This window comes from Hyperolius riggenbachi, chromosome 10 (genome assembly GCF_040937935.1).
Source record: "Hyperolius riggenbachi isolate aHypRig1 chromosome 10, aHypRig1.pri, whole genome shotgun sequence".
NCBI classification, from domain to species: Eukaryota; Metazoa; Chordata; class Amphibia; order Anura; family Hyperoliidae; genus Hyperolius; species Hyperolius riggenbachi.
The window spans coordinates 184,632,936-184,658,069 of record NC_090655.1 but is presented as its reverse complement, the minus strand read 5'-3'; the positions used below and the strand labels follow the sequence as shown (position 1 = coordinate 184,658,069).

Here is a 25,134-nt window from a genome sequence, read left to right as displayed (position 1 = left end):
AATATGTAATAGGAAAAAAGGGAACTACAGGGTACAAAATGAAAAAAGGCAGGGGAAGAGGCTGTCACAGATTATGTGACGAGTAAAAAAGAAGCAGGTAAGAGTTGGCGACAAATGCAATATAAGGAAGAGAGTTACAATCACTGTGCATGGGGTAAAGAGAAGCGCAGAAGTAAAGAGAAGAACAAGCTATGCAAGGAAAAAGGGGAGTACACAGCGTGCAAGGGGCTAGTTTCCACAACCACAAGTTATAGCTGTCTTACTGATTTATAACTGCCTTTGGAATTAAACTCCCTTAAATAAAATTTAAAACACCTACACTTACCTACATAGAACAGTTGAAAGCATTCCCTGTATGTTAAAACGTTAACTTTCAGGCTTCTTGCACACAGGGACGTTACAGGCGCACGTTAGTGCAGCCTGTAACGCTCCCCCAACGCACAGAAATGTAACACTCAGAGATACACACCAAGCCGCTCACTCCGCTCCTCCAATGAACTTCGCCTGACCGTCCCCCGCATCACCCAGTCCCATGCACGCCTCCAAGACTTCTCAAGAGCCGCTCCGACACCTTGGAACTCCCTACCTCCACCCATTAGGGCAGCCCCCTCCTTCAACACCTTCAAGAAGGCCCTCAAAACTCACCTTTTCACTCTTGCCTACCACCCCTCACAATTGCTCTAAACCCACAGCCGAACTCTGGTCCCCTACCTCTCGTGTCCCTACCTCTCCCTCTAGATTGTAAGCCTTTGGGCAGGGTCTTCACTCCTTTTGTGTCCTACCTGATCATGCACCTCTATTATTGTGCACCCATGCTATGCATTTGAGTGAACCTAACTTGCCTAACTCCATGCTCCCATCCAGTGACTGACTAAGCATTACCTTGTACTCATACTGTGCTGTGTGATCTGGTTTTCTTGTATTCCTGTATTGTCATATTGCTGTTTGTCACCCCTAAATATTGTCTGTAACCTAAATTAATGTCCAGCGCTGCGTAATATGTTGGCGCTTTATAAATACAACAAATAAATAAATAAATAACACAAGTGGGCTGTTCACACTGCCCACGTTGCGTTACATTGTAATGCAGCAAAGTGCTGCATGCTGTGCGTTCTCCGCGGCTAAGCCGCGTTAGACTGTTTGCACATGCTCAGTCATGTTGGGGAGGAGGAGAGAGTGGCCGGGCACATGGCTAATTAATATTCACTGCACTCAGTGACGTGCAGTGTTTACTTCCTGGAGCGGCCGCTCTGTGCGGCCATTGGCCGGGCGGGACCATGTGATGCCGCATGCGTCCAAGAGTACGCATCACGGCATCATGGACGCCCGAGTGAGCTGCACAACGCGGCTCACTCCGACGTCCACACCAGAGAGCACCAGGCGTTGCGTTAGGGGCACGTTATGTGCCCTATAACGTCCCATAAACGCAACATACTGGTGTATAACTAGCCTCAATGCAGAGAGCAAATTAAGTGTTTGTACTGCTCTGGTAATCAGCAAATGTAGTCATTGCCTCCCAGGAGAAGCATTCTGCCTGGCCTCTTCACTGTACTCCCAACCTTCTCTGCTGAACAGACAGGACACCGTGGCAGGGAATGCTTTCAAATGTTCTTTTATGTACAGTACTCAAAAGTAAAGAATTTACATTTTGGGCCTGTGAACCCTGCACTTCACTTAGCAATGCATATGGCTGTGTGTTTTACACAAACACATGGCACCTGTATTACTCACCACTGCAGGCCTGCCTCATTTAACTATGCTGAATGGGACAACTGTGTGTTGCATTCAAAAGTATGTGCAGCATTGCATCAGCGTGTCCATCAGATAGGGTGGTCTATGCACTGACATCCCTGTGTATCACACAAGACAAACTGTTGAAATCTGATCAGCAACGCAGAAGTGTGCTTAGGACCTAAAACATTTGCCTTGCTCAATTTTGACTTTAGTTAACTGTAACCAATTTACTCCAAAGCACTGCACAACAAAGCCTTCTTAAAATCAATGTGTACTGCGTCTGAAAAGCATGGTTATGAGACTCAATTTACAGATTAAAACAATCATTTAGCTCAACTCACTGCTTTTTAGAATAAAGGATTAAGGATTACCTTTGAGAAATATCCAACCAAATGACAGCCCTTCTTGTCATTTTTGGTAAGAACATAAAAAAGGAATGGCTCGACGTCATAATATAATGTTTTATGATCCAAAAACAGCTTGGCCAGCAAACACAAGTTTTGGCAGTAGATTTTGCTTAGGTTTCCATCCACCTAGAGTGACAACACAAAAGACTTTTTTTTATAAACACAACTAATCTATGAGGAAAGAATAGCAACTATGGCAGTTACAGTAACCTAATCAGGTCCATAAAACACTAATGGTCAGGTAAAACTTGATACTATATTCCTAAATAATCTGTAAAAGGGAACCTGAAGGGAGAGTGATATGGAGGCTGCCATAATTATTTCCTTTTAAACAATACCACTGATCCACTGCCTCTAATACTTTATTACAGATTCTGAACAAGCATGCACATCAGATGTTTCTAAAAAAAAGATACATGTTTGTTTCAGGTTTGTAATGCAGAAACTGAGGCCAAGAAGATTAGCAGGACTGCCAGGCCACTGGTATTGTTGAACAGGAAATAGATATGGCAGCCTCCATATAACTCTTGCTTCAGGTTCCCTTTAAGTAAAACCTCTGGGTAATATAAATGGTATTGCTGTAATAGGCACCTGTTTATTGTGTTTGACTGTATTTTCTTTTCCCATCTACTGTAGGAGAGGATTACCCTTTATGAAAGCCAGGAAATGGTCCACATCTGGGGAACATTTAAACAAAGTGGACTTTAACTTTTGCACTGGACATAATGAAAACCTATAGAAATGCACTATTCTGCATGTACTTAGAGAGTTTAGCCTGTCTAATTCCCCCTGTGTCAGGTGACTGCCAAGGCAGAGAGCTCATTTGAAAGCACATGATAATATGGCTTTTCCCATGAAAGCAGAAAGAAACTGCTGATTAATTGGAGGATGTGTATTAGCTGTAACAAAGACTTTCTTTAAAGGTTATGATGTTGCGCATTTTTTAGAGCGGAGATTAATTTCTGAGTTCAGGTCCACCTTAATAATGGAAATGACCATGTCATACCAGCATCAAGAACTATATAGAAAACAAAAACTGCCATCTTGTCATTTGCACTGTAACACAGGCTAGAAACTGTATTTTGTTCTACTCTGCCAAACTGTGAAAGAGCTAATTTTTCCCAGCTTACCAAGTCTACAACAATCAATAACAATGGAAAAGGAAGGCGCACCTTTAAGATTTTTTTTTGGTCATTGATCATTTGATATATACTACTTTGTATCAAACTTTATGAATTTTGCAAAGGAGAAACTCTTTCAGTCAATATCAATTACAATCAGGTGCTGGCTGTGACAGCTATCCACACCCCTCAATCCTTATTAACAAACCCAAGAACACCCAAATCTTATTTCCTGGCACCCCTTCCTCTGAACATGAGATGAGTTGACCCAACAACCAATTGCTTGCTCCAAGTATTATCATGTGAGAATATATTTGATCATCAAACCTCAAAATCCTAAAATGGAGGTCAGTTGAGCAGGTTAAAGGAATGTTGGCGACGAGCAGCTATAGTATGAGACACCTCATTGTGCCAGAAAGCAGCTGATCATTTAGAAATTTTTCTGCAAAGGATGAAGGACCTGATGAAGGTGTGGTAAGCGATTAAACGTGTTGTGACAAGAGAATTCATGCTCACGCAAACATTCTGCCCACCACCGGTCCCTTCACACCAACATCATTGTTGCCCTTGCCAGGCTTGAGTAACACAGAGTGGACGTTAGGCGGCCTGAGAAACGCATGCTTCACAACTTAAATTTCAAGTGCAATTTGTATGCGTTTTTCTACGAAATAAAAAGGTCAACGCACTATTGGCGTGCTCCTCCTCCTTGTTCGTTCTACAGCTCTGGCACTACCCAACCACTGGAGTAGCACTGAGAGCAAAAACCCCTCTAAAGCGTACAGCTTTTACAGTCAGAGCGCCAGCAAAGAGCACAAGATATATCTATTCTATATTTTAATGTTTAGATAATTGTATTAACCATTACCATACCTAACCAACTGTTTACAGTATGCCTTAAATTTTCCTTCAACTGCATTTGATTGCCATGGTTTCCATTTACGGGCCACAGCTTAATGTTGAGTAAATAGATTGAGTTACCAAAAAGCTTAAAAAAAAGCATCCCCCAATTAATATCAGCTTTCACAATTGTTCTAAAGGTGTACCTGAGCCGATGTGTGACACGATGAGATAACATTTACAGTGCCAAGCCTACAAACAGCTAGGCTGTGTTCTTTTTCTGCCTGAAAGTGTTAAAAAGTCAGCTATGCAAGTGACCGTTGCTCTGTAGTTGGGTACTAGTCATAAAAGCTCAACTGTCACTGATGAGGAATGACAGCCATAACGTGTTTGTACAGACATTTGTACGCTGTGTGTATGGGCCTTAAGGCTACTTTCCCACCAAGACGTTAATACAATACAATACATTAACATTTCTATAGCGCTTTTCTCCCATAGGACTCAAAGCGCTTAGGCTCTCTCAGATTCAGTAATTAGTAGGATGAAGTATTCACACAACAAAAGTTATATTTCTGCAAATGCCAGACTGAACAGGTGGGTTTTCAGTCTGGATTTAAACACGTCCAGGGATGGGGCTGTCATGATCTGTTGAGGTAAGGAGTTCCAAAACGTAGGGGCAGCATGACAGAAGGCTCTGGGACCAAAAGTTTCCAAGTGGACTCTGGGTATGACTAGATTATTAGAACCTGTGGATCTGAGAATGCGGGGATTGCTACGCAGCTGTAACATATCTTTCATGTATCCAGGGCCTAGATTATTCAGGGATTTAAATGTCAGTAGGCCGATCTTGAATAGGACCCTCCATTCTATAGGTAGCCAGTGAAGGGAATGCAGGACTGGCGTTATGTGGCAGTGACGGGGTTGGTTGGTTGGTTAGCAGTCTGGCAGCAGTATTCTGTATCAGCTGTAGGCGGTACAAGACCTTTTTTGGAAGGCCAGTGTAGAGCATTGCAGTAGTCCAATCGGGATGTGATGAAGGCGTGGACTAAGGTTGGCAGATCTTCTGGGGGTATGAGGTGCTTGATTTTTGCATTTTAGGGGACGTTAAGGTCGCATAACATGCCCCTAATGCAACGTATGGTGGTGTTTAAGTTGGACGTCAGATTGAGCCGTGTTATGCAGCTCTCAAAGCAGCCGCTCCAGGTTAGTGATAGGAAGTCTGGATCTTTTTAAGGATTCGGATCATTGAAACGATCCGGATCTTTGAACCGAATCATTTGAATCATTTTACTAGGGAAGCAGACTGGGTGAAATGACTAGCAGGACAGGACTTTCCCTGCACTGTACATTCTGTATGTTCTTGTTTCTTCCAGACAGACATCCACTGTGAATCGAATCTTTCATTGTGATGATCCGGATGATTCGACTCACAAAAAAGAGCCGGATCAAATGAACGATTCGTTCATGATCCGGACAACACTACAGTTCCACCACGAGTCTCCACAGTGCAGTGAATATTAATTAGCCATGTGGCTGGATGCGGAGGAGGAGGGGAGACTTCCTCCTCCAGCATTACTGAGCATGTGCAAACAGTCTAACGTGGCTTAGCCCAGTATAACGTACAGCATGCAGCACTTTGTTTAAACGTGCTGCGTTACTATGTAACACAACGTGTGCACTGTGAACAAGCACATTTATTTTACAGTGCTGTGAGTTAGGCTGCGTTACTGGCTGCTGTAACGTGGGACTTTAACGTCCCACTGTGAAACCAGCCTAAGGCTGTAATCCCGCTTGAGCCAAGAATGGACATTTTTTTTGTCCATTCTCCGCTCATCCCAAAATTGACAGTGAACGGCTCTTATTTTATATATAGGAGCCATTCACACTTGACAGTCTGCAACAGATCTGTGGGATGTGTTGCGGTAAGTGGGACGCACTTCTGTGCAGTCTGATCATGCTGAACAAGCGGATACATTCCCCATATAAACTAAGCTGGTAACCCATATCTGCCCGTGGCTACAGCCGGACCACATGTGTTGCCACTACACTGTCCTCTCCCACTGGCCGCATGTAATCCGGGATGGGAACCAAGACGAATTCCTAGGTACACAGTTGAAGGGGTCGTCATCATCATATACATTTACGCAGTTTTTTTTTAAAGGTTAATTACAATTTTCAAAAATATAAAATCAATTTACTCAGTCCCTAAGCCAATTAAAATGTCCAAGTTCTTCATAAGTTTCACAAAGAAAGATGACAGCACTCAAACAGAGAAAGCACATTCCACAGTTCTGGTGAGCAAGCCGAGATGACACTGTGCATGGGTAAAATAATGTTATGTAGGTATGCAGAACATGGCAAAGATAGGATCATGTAAGGAAAATGTAGTTAAAAGGTTCCCCTGAACCGGAAAATTTTGCACCTACTTTTAATTCTGATTTACGTGCGGCGTTGTGACATAAGTGCGAATGTCACAGTGCCATTCGCACTTACCAGCGCCTCCAGCCGTAATCTCCGACTGCAACTTGTGTGCTTAGAGATGAATCAAAGAATGATAGTACACGGGTATCAGTGTACTATCGTTCTGAGAGCAATCTCCGTGCCTAAGCGCACACAAGTCGCTGCTCTTCTGTGCTGTGCGCAGTTATACACACTGATGTCGGGAGCCATTAGCGGGGAGTTCTTAGGGACAAGCTAAGGGAGAGGAACTGCTACTCCTGCCCCGCCCATATTCGACGTTCTGCTCAGTCGGAGATGAAGGCAAAGCGGGATCCACAGGGGGGCGCTGTAAGGTGCAGATGGTGCTGTGACATATGTCACAGCAGCACAAATAAATCAGAATTAAAAGTAGGTTCACATTTTTCTGGTTCAGGTTTAACTTAAAAGAAACAGCTGTGAAGAATGGATAAGAACAAATGGATACTTATTATTCATGACACAGATTTCTTTTAAAATTATCCTACTAAAGACCATACTTGTATACGCACCTCAAAAACTGACAAGTCATCTTTCCGGTAGATTTCATTGGCAGGAGGGTGGAACCAGCCACACTTCTTTAAATGCCGTAGTAAGATAGTCTTGCTCTTCATGTACTTCAGACAGAATTCACACAGGTAAAGCTTTGGTAATCTAATAAAAAAGAGACAAACACTAAAAAGCAGAAGCAAGATCTTTTGAGCTTTTTACAAAAATGCTATGTAACAGAATTATGCCTTCTTAAAACAGAAGGGCTTTGCAATTCAGGCTGGAAGGAGCATATGAGGTGTCCCACAGCGCACCATTGTTGAATATGCAAATCATTATACAAAAATAGGAATAAAGTGTCAAGGCACAATGGCCTCAATTCACTAAGATCATGCTGGAGATAAGGCAAGAGAAAACGTACCTGCACACGGTAAGAGAGTTACCTTATCTCTTCATTCCTTACGTTACCTCTTCTGTACTTAATTTACCTCCTCTGTAGTTAAGTTACCTCCTCTGTAGTTATTTTCACATGCAGTTAATGAACAGCCTGTCTAACTCTGGAGTTATTTTAAGGATTAAAGAGTTAACAAAGACAGAAGAGTTAACTTTAGGTTTGCCTGAGGTAAAATGTTTCCTGAATACTACATGCCTTATCACCATGGTAACAACTCTAGAAGAGTTATTAAAGACAGGAGATAAGCTTAGTGAATTGAGGCCAATATATAAACAGAGTGATCTTCAAAACAATATTTTTGAAAAATCCTATTTACAGAGACTGTACAGTGCAATCTGTAAAGTATTCAAAGCACATCACTTTTTCCACATTTTGTTATGTTACAGCATTATTTCAAAATAGGCTTAGCTCATTTTCCCCCTCAAAGTTCTACACACCAAACCCCATAATGACAATGTAAAAAAAAGTTTACTTGAGGTTTTGGCAAATTTATCAAAAATATAAAAATTAAGCACATATACATAAGTACTCACAGACTTTGCCATGAAGTTTAAAACTGAGCTCAGGTACATCATGTTTCCCTGATCATCCGTGAGATATTTCAACAGCAATTGGAGTTCACCAGCAGGGTTGCTCAAATCCGAATCCGGAAGATACCCGGATAGTTGCTATCCGGATATCTCCCAGTAAACCTGTGCGGGCTGGGTCAAGCTTACCTGTCTGACGTCTTCTTCGTCCGTCCCTGGCTCCTCCCACGATGCGGTCCATGCGCATCACGTGACTACAAACACTTCCTCCAACCCAGGAGGAGGAAGTGTTTGTAGTCACGTGACCGCCACGTGGACCGCATTGTGGGAGGCGCCAGGGACGGACGAAGAAGACGTCAGACAGGTAAGCTTGACCCCCCCGCCCAGGCTTACTGGGAGATATCCGGATAGCAACTATCCAGGTTTCTCCCGGATCTGGATTTGAGCAGCCCTATTCACCAGTTGATTGGACACGATTTGGACAGGCACACACCTGTCTATATAGGGTCCCACAGTTGACAGTTCATGTCAGAGCACAAACCAAGCATTAAGTCAAAAGAATTGTCAGTAGACCTCTGAGACCAAATTGTCTCAAGGCACATATCTGGGGAAGGTTACAGAAACATTTCCGAGCAGATTTTTGCAATCACGAGGTCGAAATTGGCATTGGTGGTCGCCCACGATCACGAATGCCGGTTTCGAATGCACTTGTGATTGCATTTGAAATCTGACTCGTGATTCAGATACCAGCCGTAATCACAAGTCATTTAAAAACCCGCCAACTCGGTCGGTGCACCGCATTCTGGCTATCTCAGCCTGCATGGGAGACAAGTGGTTAAAGAGGCCCGGGAGGGGGGACCCCATGTCTTATTTTCTAAAAAAGTTTGGAAAAATAGAAAAAGTTGCCAGGGATCTTTATACAGTCATATTGCGGCTGTATAGCGATCCCTGGCCAAAGCATCGGAGTGGTTTCCAGTGGGTCCATATGCACTGTGTATGGACCCCCTGGAAACCCTGTAATGAAATTCATGGTTTTTCCTTTTGATATATGTACATGTATACTACTCTTAGGTTTGCTACATTATCTGCCATTTGCCGCATTTAAATGTATACCTTTTTTCCTATTGAAACTTAAAAAAAAAAAAAAATCAAAAAAAGAAAAGATTTTCCTCAAAAACTATAAGGTCTTTTTGAAAAAGTGTTTTTCCACTTATTCCCACTGCTCTACTTAACATACCCTGCAAATTTGGCGTTTCTTGCATGTAAGGGGGCTTTGCTATTAACTGCTCAAGTCAGTGGGAAATCACAAATTCCGACTCATGATTCCGGATTCAATGCAGAATTTCGACCTGAAACTGCATTCCAATCGGTATTACGCTTCTACCTGTGATCATGACCTATTCGGAAGTGGGAAGACTCATGATCACTTGAATCTGTGATCGGGGTATCCGAGCAACACTAGTACAGAGACATCCTAGATGAAAAACAGATCCAGAGCGCTCTTAAACTCAGACTGGGGCGGTGGTTCATCTTTCAGCAGGACAACAACCCTAAGCACATAGTCAAGATATCAAACAAGTGGCTTCAGGATAAGCACTTCATCCTATATAATAAAGGGGCCCATACACCTAACGATTTTCCCACCGATATACAGCAGATTCGATCACTGTGATCGAATCTGCTGTGAAATCGTTGCGCAAACGCTGACAGAACGATCGATTTCTGTCCGAAATCAATCGTTCCCGTCAATTCCTATCGATCCGTCCATGCGGAAGATTTTTCTTGATAGCCTGTGGGTCGAGAGTGCGTTAATAGCGGCGTTCGAATACCCGATGACCGACGGCATACAGCGGAGATGCATTACCTGTTTCGGCCGGCGTGACTTCCCCGGTCCCCGCTGTCTTCTTCTCCGCTCTGGGCTCCAGCTTCACTGAACTTCCTGTCCCGGCAGGAAGTTTAAACCGTAGAGCACGCTACTGTTTAAACTTCCCTTGGACAGGAAGTTCAGTGAACCAAGCCAGCCGGACCGGAGACCAGCGCGGAGAAGAAGACAGTGGAGACCGGGGGAGTTGCGCCGGCCGGAGCAGGTAATGTATAGCTGGCGGGTAGGCGGCGGCAGAGGCTCCACAGATCGTGATCAGTTTCATGCTGAAACCGATTCACAATCTGTTTGCAGTAAAGGCAGCCATACGATCCCTCTCTTATCAGATTCGATCAGAGAGGGATCTATCTGTTGGTCGAATCTGATGGCAAATTGATCAGTGTATGGCTACCTTAATTTTTAAGTGTCTCTGCGTCCCATGTCCCTGTGTGTGTGTGTGTGTGTGTCCTTGCTTCCAGACCTGACAGTTTGCCGTCTTTGAACCTCATTGCATTGTGGGAATAACAGCTTTTTCCAACTGCCAAGCAAGCAACATCGCCCTGTGTGCATATACTTTGGTCAGTGATGGTGGATGGGCAATCGGAAAGCGCCTGTGCACGCATTTTGTGTGTGTGTGTGGGCGGGGGGCAGAGGGGGGACCTAGCGCCTGTTTTCAAACGGGCGGGCCATTTTACTAGTTTTGGAATGAAGAGGTAACATAACAAAACATGGAACAAGTGATGCGCGGTGAACACTGTATGCATGCAATTGTTTATCAAAGTTTGTCTTAACTTCAGACTCAATTTAAACAAATGATTGAGCAGTTACAGTATACAACCAGCAAAATCCCATAGCACTGACCTTGCATATTCCTGTGGATAAGGCGAGGAGTACCAGGTCTGTATTTCAAACTTTCCAAACTCAATAACCGAAGGATAACGGCCAGTATGGTCATCAATTGTTTGACTTCCTATTTTCTATCCCGCACAGAAGTAGAACAAAAATAAGTAAATAACATATATAAACTGAAATGATTGAACATATTAAATGTATAACCATTTGGATCTGTGCAAGTATTTTGCTGTGCTTGACGATATTTCGATTCCTGCTAAGGACTTTAAACATCTTAGCCACAAATGCATATTCAGTTAAAATTAAGACCTTGAAAAAAATAAAACTATAAACGAAAGTGTAAAGTAAATGAAGGTATTGCTCAAAGCCATGTAGTCCTCTGACTTCTCGATCGCAACATATCCTTGAACATACCAATTGTCATATGCTACCCCAGCGTGGTCTTACACAGATGATTTGACTGGGATTGCTTTATGCAATTGATTTCAAGAGAAATTAAAGAATTCAAAGGTTTTAAAAAGGATTCCTTTCCAGTCGATTTGAGTTTACAATTACATTTGTCAGTTTGTTCTGTTCAGTTATTAATTTGCATTCAATAGTAAAAAAGCAATTGTGATGAAAATTATTAATCTAAAAATTGTAGAGCCAGCTTTTACATAAATGCAACGGTTTTAGTGAATCAATCACTTCTTTGCAAGATTACGCTTTATGGTGTGGGGACAGCTTTACTCTCCATCCATCTTCTTAAAACTTCTTATCTTCATCTTGACAAAGGTTCTGAACGAAATGCTTGTCTTCAGTGCTGCATGACCTCAGCATGGCACCAAGCAAACTGGGGTACTGGGACTCCATGCACCAGATGGCAGGTATCACTCATTTCAGGAACACAAAATAAATATAGTAAAGGCACTGCACAACAGCACTCCATTCAAAAGATCAGCTTGACTTTGGAAACACTCACCTCGAAAGACAACTCTCGTGCTTTCCTGAAAAGGTCAACATCTTCCTGGGTAACAAAGTCTGGCTTCTCTGGGATACATATCACATCCCACCTTTCTTGCTTAATATTCACCTTTGTGTCAGCATCTGATGTTTAAAGCAGAAATACCACTGAAAACTTCAGGAGGTTTCTAAAGTATTCTGCTTCACATGGAAATAGACAGATTGTGCATACTAATAACAAAGCTCTTGCCATAAAGAAAACACACCAACTTCCTTTTTTATTTAAATTGACATGCCTTCTGCACATCTCTATTGTAATTATGATAAGAAGGACAATACACAATTGTTGGTAATAACCAGGTTTTATTTTTATTGCAGCAGTATCTCCAGTATTAACAGTACTGTTAAAGCACCAAAATTCTTATAAATGCTACATCCAAGAACAAAAAGTTAACACAGCAAATCTATGACTATCTATTGAATTTGACGGTGCGCTCTGAACTGTACACTTGCAAAAAATAATGCAGTCTTTTCTTTTACATAATTTATATTATGAACATTATGATGGACTTCAAGATGACCAGATGAACTAAATGTATAAGTGTTCTTCCATTTTTAGTCCTGCCACATTCTGAGCATTTAAAGGACCACCATCATGAAGGATTGAAAACTTAATTATCTGTGTACACATGTCTAAGAAGTACATTTCTCCTACTTTAAATGCATTTTACTTTCCTCCTATGTTCCTGTTGCTTACAACAGGCAGTAAACATGACAGTTTTTTTTTTAGTCTCATATCCACATGGGGTATTCTCAGGGTTTTCTCTCTTTTCAAAAGCACTTACTGAACAACAGATGTTCAGCTCAACTGCCAAAATAGTGTGCAAATTAGTAGGCAAGTTGCCCAACATCTTTGTATAGACCCACTCCATGGATTGCTTTTGGAAAGAATAAAGGAGAGATACAGATACTACTCCATGAGGAAATGGATATCCTGTCAAATGTCACTGCCCATCGTAAATCATAGTGCATTTAATCTTCTTACAAGTAGGTGTACATATATATATTTTACATTTTGCATTTTTTCACTATGGTGGTCCTTTAAGGAACTTGTCTGACCTAGGTGGAAAAAAAATGTATATTACATTTAGAAGGGATTTTGTAGCTCAAAATTCTGAGGAATGGCTTGAAATCTAATTATATAGTTGTTCATGCCTAGTTATCAAATATCTTCAATTTACTGTTACAGTTGTTAATCTATATCTAAGACTGAGTCTACAATACCAGATTCATACCTTGCATGGTGACTAAGGATGTATTAAACAACCATGGCACGATCCTCTTGTCATAGTGTCTCCGTTGTATCACATTGGTAGTATTGTCTCACACTCACTAAAGTATCAAACCCATAGTCTTTAAGGGGTGGGCAACAGCTGGAAAGAGGGATGACACCCTCTCTGCAGTATTCAACAAATAAACGAGCTGGCACATCCAAAGTTAATCTTTATTGGTTCCATGTAAAAGAAATGGCCAACGTTTTGGAGCCACGCAGGACCCCTTTATCAAGGCAATGTTTGCTCTGCAGCAAAAATCTGTCTGCTGCTGTGCAAAAGTTCCTGCAAAGGAAGTGAGAGTCTGGCTCCTCTAAACACTCGCAGAGAGCGATGTGTAGTATCTGGCATTGCCTTAATAAAGGGGTCCTGCGTGGCTCCAAAACGTTGGCCATTTCTTTTACATGAAACCCAATAAAGATTAACTTTATGTGGATCTGCCAGCTCTTTTAAGTGTCTCCGTTGTGTCTGTTCCCTCTGGCATGTCATATTTGCAGTGTCCCTTAACCATGTCCTCGAGGCCTACCAACAGTGCATATTTTGTGGAAATTAACAGAGCCAGTTAATCAGCTTTGCTGAGACAAGTACCTCAGCTGTGAATGTTTGTGGTTTTATGAAAAATCTGTACTGTAAGTAGGCCTTGAGGATATGGTGTTGGAACAGTGAATTATATATATATATATATATATATATATATATATATATATATATATATATATATATATATATATATATATATATATATATATATATATATGGGTGCAACAGTTTGTTTGGGCAACCTTGTTAATCGGCATGGTTTTCCTGTATAAAATCGGTTGTTATGACAAAAAAGTGAGTTAAATATATCATATAGGAGACACACACAGTGATATTTGAGAAGTGAAATGAAGATTATTGGACTTAGAGAAAGTGTGCAATAATTGTTTAAACTAAATTAAGCAGGTGCATACATTTAGGCACCAAAAAAAAAATAAAAAAAATTTAAATCAATATTTAGTAGATCCTCCTTTTGCAGAAATTACAGCTTCTAAATGCTTCCTGTAGGTTCCAAGGAGAGTCTGGATTCTGGTTGAAGGTATTTTAGACCATTCCTTTTTACAAAACATCTCGTTCATTCAGGTTTGATGGCTTCCGAGCATGGACGGCTATCTTTAATTCACACCACAGATTTTCATTTATATTCAGGTCTGGGGACTGAGATGGCCATTCCAGAACATTGTACTTGTTCCACTGCATGAATGCCTTAGTGGATTTTGAGCAGTTTTTAGGGTAGTTGTCTTGTTGAATGATCCAGCCCCGGCACAGCTTCAGCTGTGTCACTGCTTCCTGGACATTGGTCTCCAGAATCTGCTGATGCTGAGTGGAATACATGTGTCCCTCAACTTTTACAATATTCCCAGTCCCTGCACTGGCCACACAGCCCCACAGCATGATGGAACCACCACCATATTTTACTGTAGGTAGTAGGTATTTTTCTTGGAATGCTGTGTTTTTCCTCCATGCATAATACCCCTTGTTATGCCCAAATAACTCAATTTTAGTTTCATCAGTCCACGGCACCTTATTCCAAAATGAAGCTGGCTTGTCCAAATGTGCTTTAGCATAGCTCAAGTGGCTCTGTTTGTGCTGTGGGCAGAGAAAAGGCTTCCTCTCCATCACTCTCACATACAGCATCTCCTTGTGTAAAGTGCGCCAAATGGTTGAACGATGCACAGTGACTCCATCTGCAGCAAAATGATGTTGTAGGTCTTTGGTGCTGGTCTGTGGGTTGACTGACTGTTCTCACCATTCGTCGCTTCCATTTATCTGAGATTTTTTTTGGTCTGCTACTTCAAGCCTTAACTTGAACTGAGCCTGTGGTCTTCCATTTCCTCAATATGTTCCTAACTGTGGAAACAGACAGCTGAAATCTCTGAGACAGCTTTCTGCATCCTTCTCCTAAACCATGATGGTGAACAATCTTTGTCTTAAAGGAGTTATCAGGCTATTTCTATCAAAATAAGCACTACTTACCGGGGGCTTCTTCCAGCCCCAAGCTCCCAGCATGTCCCTCGCAGCAGCCGTTCACCGCAGCTCCGTCCCGGTCCCAGGCGATAAAGTCAGGCCGACCTCCAGGTCAATCACCGCCACATGGACCGGAGCGGACTGCGCAGGCTGGGAGCTTGAGGCTGGAGGAAGCCCCCGGTAAGTAGTGCTTATTTTGATAAAAATATCCTGATAACTCCTTTAAGGTCATTTGAGAGCTGTTTTGAGACCCCCATGTTGCTACTCTTCAGACAAAAATAAAAGGAGGGAAACTTATAATTGACGTTCTTAAATACTCTCTCATATTTGGCTTCACTTATGTTTGTAGGTCAGGGGTCACTGAGCTTACTAAGCCAATTTGAGTTCCAATTAGTTCTAAAGGTTTTGGAATCAATAAAATGACAACAGTGCCAAAATGTATGCACCTGCCTAATTTTATTTAAACAATTATTGCGCACTGTCTGTAAATCCAATAAACTTAATTTCACTTCTCAAATATCACTGTGTGTGTCTGCTATATGATATATTTAACTGACATTTTTTGTCGCAACAACGAACGATTTATACAGGAAAATCATGACGATTAACAAGGTTGCCCAAAGCAATCAGAATTGAAAAAGTATTCCATACAATACCTAAAATCCTACACTGATTAACAGAATATATAGTTTTGTTATATATGACATGTCAGAATTTTGTTTAGTGTCTATATTTATAGTGCACCACACAAATCATGCGTTCTGCTCACTGCAATAGAGAGCAGATCTGTTAACAGGCATATATAAATGGATCCTATACATGACTTAGGAGGTTCTTATTCTACTTTAGGGAACCCAGCAGGAAACCTCATAGGGAACACCATCTACAGGACAAAGCGTTTTGATTGACTGAATAGTGTGGCTGTAGTTAACTAAAATAAAACCTATCAGTTATAGAGAATAAACTCAATCACATTAGCTGAATTTCCCCTATGATGTTTCCTGCTGGGTCCCCTACAGTAGACTAGCGCCACATGGGATCCATAAACATGTCAGTTAATATACAGCTCTCTGAAGTGAAAAATTAACTTTTTTCAGTGTGAACTGAGCTTAATTTATTTATTTTTTATTTTGTATTAGAATTTTTAGGATTGTCAACTGTTTAGATCACTGGCAAGTTTTGTAAGCAGAAAAAATATATATTACTGCCACCAATTTGGCTGACTTGATGAGCGACAAGCACGCCCCTATTGATTATGTTCTTATATTTACTAATGGTTATAAGCAAAAAAAAATTCTAACATGCGAATCAACACTTAGCCCAGGGAGGGAGTTAAATTCAGATTGTGTTTTCCTGCAAGTGAATTTATCTGGCTTCATAAGTTACAATTCCGTCACTTCAAAAGTCAATGGAAATTTGCATGTTACAATCATTTTTTGCAAATTACTATCTACTATACAGAAGTAAAACATACCATCTACTTAGAAAGCTTGCCAGACAAATTAGCAGATGGAAATCAATTTTTTTACATTTCATACATTCCGTTTTTTTGTTTTTTTTTGTGTGTGTGCTTAAAGGACTTACGAGGCGAAATTCATAAAAAAAGTTACCTCATTGCAAAAGCAGACCTCAGGTCAGACGAACAGCACCTTCCTTGTCATTATCAGGTGCTTTATGAGCCTAATCCAGTTTTCATTACAGGTCCCGACCCTCCCCAGGGTCGCCTTATGAGAATCGCCGCTTTAAAAATTATCTCCTGCGCAGCTCTCATAGCCGGAGCTGCGCAGGATTACAGCCCCGCTCGTTTCCGCCCTCTCTCCGTGCGCTCTATTATACGTCTTGTGGGCGGCTCCACATGACCACCCACATGACTTACTACACAGTGCCAGCCAGCCAGCCGCGCCCCCTCAGCAGAGAATACAAGCGCTGAGCGAGCAAGTCCTCGCTCGCTCAGCGCTTGTATTCTCTGCTGAGGGGGCGCGGCTGGCTGGCACTGTGTAGTAAGTCATGTGGGTGGTCATGTGGAGCTGCCCACATGACGTATAATAGAGCGCACGGAGAGAGGGTGGAAAAGAGTGGGGCTGTAATCCTGCGCAGCTCCGGCTATGAGAGCTGCGCAGGAGATAATTTTTAAAGCGGCGATTCTCATAAGGCGACCCTGGGGAGGGTCGGGACCAGTAATGAAGACTGGATTAGGCTCATAAAGCACCTGAAAATGACAAGGAAGGTGCTGTTCGTCTGACCAGAGGTCTGCTTTTGCAATGAGGTAATTAACTTTTTTTATGAAATTCGCCTCGTAAGTCCTTTAAGCAATCAGAATTGAAAAAGTATTCTATACATTACCTTAAATCCTACACTGATTAACAGAATGAATAAAAAACACTTTATCAAACGTTTGATAATTTACCTCATGGGTAAAATCTAATTTTGAATTCACTAATGTGTTATAGATTTATTGAATGTTTTATTGATAGAATGTTCAATAAATCTATAACACCTTAGTTAATTCAAAATTATATTTTACCCATGAGGTAAATTATCAAACGTTTGATAAAGTGTTTGATTAAGCTTAGTGAATTGAGGTCATTGTGTTATAGCTCTTTAAGCTAGGGCGCTCAAAGCATCACCTTATAAAGTGCACTATAAACCAACTAAAATATCTTTATTTAGGAGCAACAACTGGGAAAAGGATACCTATTCTAGGCACTGATGGCTATCAAACAACATAAATCAATAAAGTGCGTACCATAAAATATTTGCTACAATGATATGCATTCAACCTGATGTCAAGAAACCCAAGCAATCAGAAGCCATTACGGTTTGCTATGACAATATAAATTCCTAAAGATATAAGAATTACTGATTTATACTAAGAACCTCAATGTCACAACTTCAGAAGGTGATATACAATTGGCAAGGGAGTGTTTGAAGCAAGTGTACACAGCATATATAGCCTCTTTCTCTACACCAGAGAAATCCAGCAAACAGCTTGAAGTCCATTTATGCAGGCATGGAGCTACAAACATCAGTCATCACTGACAGTCTTTCAGTATGCAAGGCTTGACAATAGGGAAATAAATTTTGGGAAAAAAAATAGACAGGTCAACATAGACTTATGCCGGTCATACACGTGCCGTGTATGCCCGGCATAAGTCTATGTTGACCTGTCTATTTTTTTCCCCAAAAGCTAGGCTCGATGCCGGCGCATCCCCACTCGTCCGCGCGTATCGATTGCCGCTCGTCCCCGCTGGCGCTTCCTTATCACCGCTCGATTCCCTGCCATTGTCCGCCGGCGGGGATCGAGTGGGCGAGGGTCGAGCGGCATGATTGGGCCAGCTGAATATTACCAGCTGGCCGATACACGGTACAGAGACGTACCGTGTATCCCCAGCATTATTTTCCTGCGCATCTTACTAAAATTGTACAAGTCATAACTATAGAGGGCAGACTTTCAGCTTCTCACAAAAGTGAGTACTCCTCATTTTTTGTACATATTTTATTATATCTTTTCTAGTGACAACACTGAAGCTCTGACACTGATACAATGTAAGGTGGTCAGTGTATAGCTTGTATAACATACATTTGTTGTCCCATTAAAATACCAACAGGCAGGCATGTATTGTGTAAACCACTGGCAACAAAAGTGAGTACACCTATAAGTGAAGAATGTCAACATTTTGCCCAAAGCGTCAATATTTTGTGTGCCCCCCCCTCCATTCTTTGCCTTAACTCTCTTAGGCATGGAGTCCACTACAGCACAGTGGTGCATACAGGGAGTGCCTGCGTTACTTAATATAACATTATGTCTCTGGCGCGCCCAGGTCAGGCACAATGTGGGGAAGAGCATGCACCACAATTACATGCCTCATCACATTGCCACTGGATTCATCTTCCACTCCTCCATGACAAAGCTGGTAGACGTTAGAGACCTTGCACTCCTCCACCTCCAGTTTCCTCACAGATGCTCAACAGGGTTTAGGTCTGGCTAGTCCAGCACCTTTACCCTCAGTTACTTTAGCAAGGTAGAGGATGTCTTGGAGGTGTGTTTGGGGTTGTTATGATGGAATACTGCCCTCTGGCCCAGTTTCCAAAGAGAAGGAATCATGCTCTGCTTCAGTATGTCACAGTACATGTTGGAATTCATGGTTCACTCAATTAACTGTAGCTCCACAGTGCTGGCAGCACTTATGCAGCCCCTAACCATGATACTACTACCACAATGCTTGATTGTAGGCAAGACACACTTGTATTTGTACGCCTTACCTGGTTGCTGCCACACGCGATTGACTCCATCTGAACCAAATAAGTTTATCTTGGTCTTGTCAGACCACAGGACATGGTTCCAATGATCCATGACCTAAAGGCCCATACACACTAGATTAAAGTAATCTGAGATGGCCGATAACGACCTCCTCTGCCAATGATCTGGCATGTGAACAGAAGCCCCTGACCCAAACTGCTGCCCAGCCAGCGATCCGCCAGACAGATCAATTCAGCTGAGCGACGGCCAATAGCTTTGTTCTCCTCGCTTACCCTGCCTGCCGTTTGACTTCACATCTGCTGCATCTCTCCATTGTCCCTCTGCCCCTTCCCCCCCCCCCCCCCCCAGCATTGCAACAGAACGTGTTGCTAGCATGCAGGCCAATTACCTGCCTGTACAGCTTCAGCTTAGCTAGGTCATCTGAGGGATTTGGTCATCTTGGGCGACATTCATCTAATGTGTGTAAGGGACTTAAGTCTGCTTGGCAGAAAACTTGTTTGCATGCTGTCTTGGGCATCATCTTTCTTCTGGGACAACAGCCATGCAAACTAATATGATGTAGTCTATGGTCTGAGCATGGACAGGCTGTACTCCAAATCCACCACCCAAAAAAAATAAAAAAACCCAAAAAAACAAAAACACCTCTGCAGCAATGGATATGATGCTGAGCATGTTTACTCAACTTTCTTGGTTAACCATGGAGACGCCTCTGTTCTGAATGAAACCGGTCAAAACAAACCCACTGTATGTTTTGGGTTTTTCTTCACATCCTCAGAGAATTCTCTCCCATTAGGTGCCATGTTGAACTTCTAGTGAGCAGTTTGAAAGTTATAAGACCAGATTTACAATACCTGCTCACCATTCACACCTGAGACCTTGCCTTATAACACTAACAAGTAATATAACCCCAGGGGAGGGGAAATGAGCAGAATTTTGATGTTCTTAGGGTTATACTCTATTTTGTGCCAGCGGTTTAGACAATAATGGCTGTGTGTGGACTTATTTTTGTGGGACAGCAAACATACACTGTAATACAAGCTGTACACTGACTACTTTACAATGTATCAAAGGGTTTTATCCCATGAAAAGATTTAATAAAATACTTACAAAAATGTGAGAAAATAAGTGTTCCCACTATGGTGAGATACTGTATTAGCCCCCAACCCTTCAGTAGGTTGAACTTTATTCTAAATATTGCCTGCCAGTTGGAGTACACCCAGAGTATTCCTGCCATTTGGTTAAATCCACTAGAAATAAGAAGTGTAAGTAACATGGGTTACTTTGCTGTTCAGCCACAAATATTTAATGTATCGGAAATGCATGATAACCTTTGCAATGTTTTATGTTAGAGTAAAGCTGTAATCAGAGAACAAAAAAAAAAGCCTTACCTCAGTAGGGGGAAGTCTCTGGATGCTCCAGAGACTTCCCAGATCCTCCACAACCTCTATGCTGCCAGCGGGGACCCTCTTCCTCCTCTCCCTTCTATGTACGAGTGCGGTGCCAGTGGGTTCCACCAGCACAGTAGCACAGAGCCACTCGTACACAAAAAAACAAGCCATGCATTAGCAGCTCCATGCTACTACACAGGTATGGTTCATACATGGACCCTGTCCAGTTCCGCCATGCTCATACATAGAAGGGTGCGTGGCCAAACAGGGCATCACAGCGTAGCACAAGAGGCGTGGATGAGGATCAGTTAAGCCTCTGGACCACTTAGAGGCTTCCCCCTACTGATGTAAGCATATAACTTTTTTCATGCATCTTATTGCTAGGCAGGAGGGGAAAAAAAGTTGTAAATGAGAAAAAAAAACAAAACAAAAACAACAAAAAAAAAAACCAGTCCAAAAGATGTGTTAGCATTTGCACCCTGCAAGTGGGGATGGCTAATGAGAAGCAAATCATTCTGAGACAATGCAAATTTTAGGAAAAATTAAGCAGTTTGAAAATGGATCATTTGAATGCAGCAACTATCAATTTCTAAGCTACAAAATTTTGCCTCAATTATTAGCAAAACACTGACCACCCTTACCTGCGATTAGGTTTTAGATACAGTAGTTAGTGAATATTCAGTTGATTTGAACAGCAGCGAATAGATTGCAGTAATTGCCTAACATGCCAATGAAACTTATTGGTCAAACAAAGTCTAGAACAAAGCTGTAAAAAGTCTCCACAACGTGTTTCTTGTGCACAAACATTTTGAGCTGCTATGGAAAAGTTAAGATGCAAGAACTCAGATGCCTTTTAAAGTAAACCTAAACTTAGAACGATATGGATTTTTCCTTTTAAATAATACCAGTTGCCTGACTCTCCTGCTGATCCTGTGTCTCTAATACTTTTAACCACAGCCCCTTAAAAGCATGCAGATCAGAGTTCTGACTGAAGTCAGACTGGATTAGCTGCATGCTTGTTTCAGGTGTGTGATTCATCCACTACTGCAGCCAAAGAGATCAGCAGGACTGCCAGGCAACTGGTATTATTTAAAAGGAAACATCCATCTAGCTCTCAGTTTAGGTGCACTTTAAGGGCAGGCGTTTTCACAAAAATGTATGTACATATGTAAAATATGATTTCACAAAACTGGATACATAAAGCGATCAATTCTCTAAATCACATTTACAGAACTGTTTACAAACAATAACACAGCAATTTAAGCCAACTAAGGTTGGATAGGCTAAAGAGTTTAACGGTCACACATTTGTTCTGTACAGTTCAAGATATTAAGACATGAAATAGACACTAGTAAAATGCATTATGTGTGTAAATGGACTGGAAGAAAGGCAAGCAAGCAATGGATAAATGGATGGAAGAACATGCAAGGAATGAGCTCATAAGAAACTAAGTTAGAGTTGGGAACACTACAGTACTCAAGTAATGGAACAGCTGAGGAAGAGGGAAGGCTGGACCAGCCATGCCAAAGAGCCAAAAGCAATGGAATATGGAGGCTGGGAAGATGATAATAGCTGAGCTACTCTACGGCACTAAAACAAATGGTGAGAGACCAGGCAGATTAGGAGATATGTGGAAATGGAAACTAAACCATTTTCAGGTAACATAAGAAAAATTCAGTTAAAGTGCATGAATCAGATCACTGTCAATTCAGAATAGAGAGGGAGAAGATTAACTACAAGGCAGCAGTAGCATTCTGACCTATACAACTAAATAACTCAATCATTTATTGATACTGTATCAAGTGCTAATTTATATTTAAGTAAGGTCAAGAAGAGGGGAGTTGGTGCTGCCAAAAACAAACCAGTCATTATAAAGGGTCTAGGTCAAAGAACATGGTAAGAAACATTTAAGAACAATTTCCATGACCTTTCATAAACTGCATTATTCGTTTGAAGCATTTTCATCACAGTAACAAATACAATAGGCAAAAGAAGGGCAAAACCTTAAAGTGGTATTAAATTCAAATCTCATCTATGGTGTAAAGCAGAGTTCCCCAACCCTATTCCCAAGGCCCACCAACAGTACATATTTTGCAGAAAACCACAAACCTGCACAGGTGAGGTAATTCGGGTCTCAGCAGAGCTGATTAACGACCTCTGTGGATTTCCACAAAACATGCACTGTTGGTGGGCCTTGAGGACAGGGTTGGGGAACACTGGTCTAAAACATTAAACAAAGCCTAAAACGAACAGCAAAATATATTTATATATATATATATATATATATATATATATATATATATATATATATATATATATATATATATATATATATATATATATATATATATATTATATATTATATATATATAGATGTTATGTTACTCTAAGGTGTTACTACTCAAACACGGATTTCACTCAAAAGCCAATTGATACAGATTGCCCATAATACAAAAATGATCAGATTTACTTGAGCTGTACTAAGTTGTGTAAACAATGCAGAATAGCTTCTTCTTTATCCAGGAAAGGGGTGGCTGTGCTTAATGTTTTAGAGCATTAATGCACTTTGAGTTTTATACCACTTCTCTGAGCTCATTTAGACTGCATTCACATAAAACCATAGATATTACTAATTAAATGTAAGAAAGCTGCAACAACAGACTGTCAAAAACTAGTGTAATTTGCTAAAGAAAATTTCTTCTTTTGAAAAAACTACAATAATCAGTGATGTTAGGCATTAGGTGAGAGTTTCAGGCACTTACAGGAAGGGTGGGGGTGTTGTTTGGTTTGTAGTCTCAGAGCAGGGGCTAGGGAGGGTTAAGCATTAGGTGTGGGGTGCGGGGGGCATTAGGTGCAAGAGGTGGTTTTGGCACTTTGAGGGGTGTTAGAGATTAGGTGTGTTTGTGTGGGGTGTTACATAAAAGGGTGCTGGGTAGTGCATTGTAGAATACTGGTAATTTGAATTACCTTTATTTCACTACTAGTTGCAGCACTCCGCGCTCAAGCAGTGCCACCGCAACATATACATAAGTGTGTTTCATAGAACTTAAAGTGGACCCAAATTAAAAATACAAGATTTCAGAAATAAAATCTATTTTCTAAATTATAATAATAAATAGCAGCCTTTTTTCAGCTGCATGATGACAAATATAAAATATTTTACATTTATTGGAGGAACCCCTCCCTTCCTTTCAAATTGCTGGGATTTTTCCGGCAAACTGGTGGAGTAGATGGTGTCTGGCAATGGAGGAATTGCTAATGGCTGCCCCCAGTATATCCCTAGTTATGAAGAGAGAAGGGTGAAAAGCATGCATTGAAATGATCATAGGTTTGAAGGTGTGTTTATTTATCTTTTTAGGTGTCAGAGTGGTGCAACTAAATATTTTTAATTAAAAAATGTTTGGTTTGGGTCCGCTTTAAAGGATAACTGAAGTGAGAAGAATAGGGAGGCTGCCATATTTATTTCCTTTTAAGCAATACCAGTTGTCTGGCAGCCCTGCAGGTCCATTTGACCGCAGTAGTGTCTGAAGAACAACAGAAACAAACATGCAGCTAATCTTGTCAGATCTGACAATAATGTCAGAAACACATGATCTGCATATGTTTGTTTAGAGCCTATGGCTAAAAAGTAATAGAGGCAGAGGATCAGCAAGATAGCCAGGCAACTGGTATTGTTTAAAGGGGCCATACACCTAACGATTTTCCCGCCGATATATGCCCGATTCGATCACAGTGATCGAATCGGCTGTGAAATTGCCGTGCACACCGCTGACAGAACGATCGATTTCCGTCCGAAATCGATCGTTCCCGTCGATCCGTCCGTGTGGAAGATTTCTCTCGATCGCCGGCAGGTCGGGAGTGCGTTGATAGCGGCGTTCGAATGCCCGACGACCATCGCAATACAGCGGGTATACATTACCTGTTCCGGCCGGCGCGAGTCCCCTGGTCCTCGCTGTCTTCTTTCCACGCTGGACTCCGGACCGGCTGCTGCTACACAGAACTTCCTGTCCCGGCAGGAAGTTTAAACAGTACAGCGCCCTCTACTGTTTAAACTTCCCCCGGACAGGAAGTTCAGTAGCTGCAGGAACGGTCTGGAGCCCGGAGCGGAGAAGACGACAGCTGGGACCAGGGGACTCCCGCCGGCCAGAACAGGTAATGTATGGGGGGGGGACGGCAGCTGCGGCAGCTCCACAGACTGTGATCGGTTTCAGGCTGAAATTGATTCACAATCTGTTTGCAGTAAGGTGGCCATACGATCCCTCTCTGATCAGATTCGATCAGAGAGGGATCTATCTGTTGGTCGAATCTGATGGCAAATCGACCAGTGTATGGCCACCTTTAAAGAAAATAAATATGGCAGTCTCCATATCCCTCTCCTTACAGTTGCCGTAAAAATCAGGGCCTTATCTTAAAACATAGCTACATTTATTTTACCCCCTTTTTAGGAT

The 25,134-nt window shown here is 41.7% G+C and overlaps 1 protein-coding gene across 7 annotated transcripts in view; it reads right to left on the bottom strand.

Moving 5' to 3' along the window:
• Window positions 1-25,134, bottom strand: part of KAT6B (lysine acetyltransferase 6B) — a 220,997-nt gene that overhangs the window by 81,504 nt on the left and 114,359 nt on the right. For all 7 annotated transcript variants that reach the window (XM_068255372.1, XM_068255375.1, XM_068255371.1 and 4 more), the window contains exons 8-11: window positions 11,719-11,843; window positions 10,767-10,882; window positions 7,087-7,228; window positions 2,106-2,267 (exon numbers count right to left, since the gene is read on the bottom strand). In XM_068255372.1, the coding sequence (XP_068111473.1) occupies window positions 2,106-2,267; window positions 7,087-7,228; window positions 10,767-10,882; window positions 11,719-11,843 (545 nt within the window). The remainder of the gene's footprint in view (window positions 1-2,105; window positions 2,268-7,086; window positions 7,229-10,766; window positions 10,883-11,718; window positions 11,844-25,134) is intronic.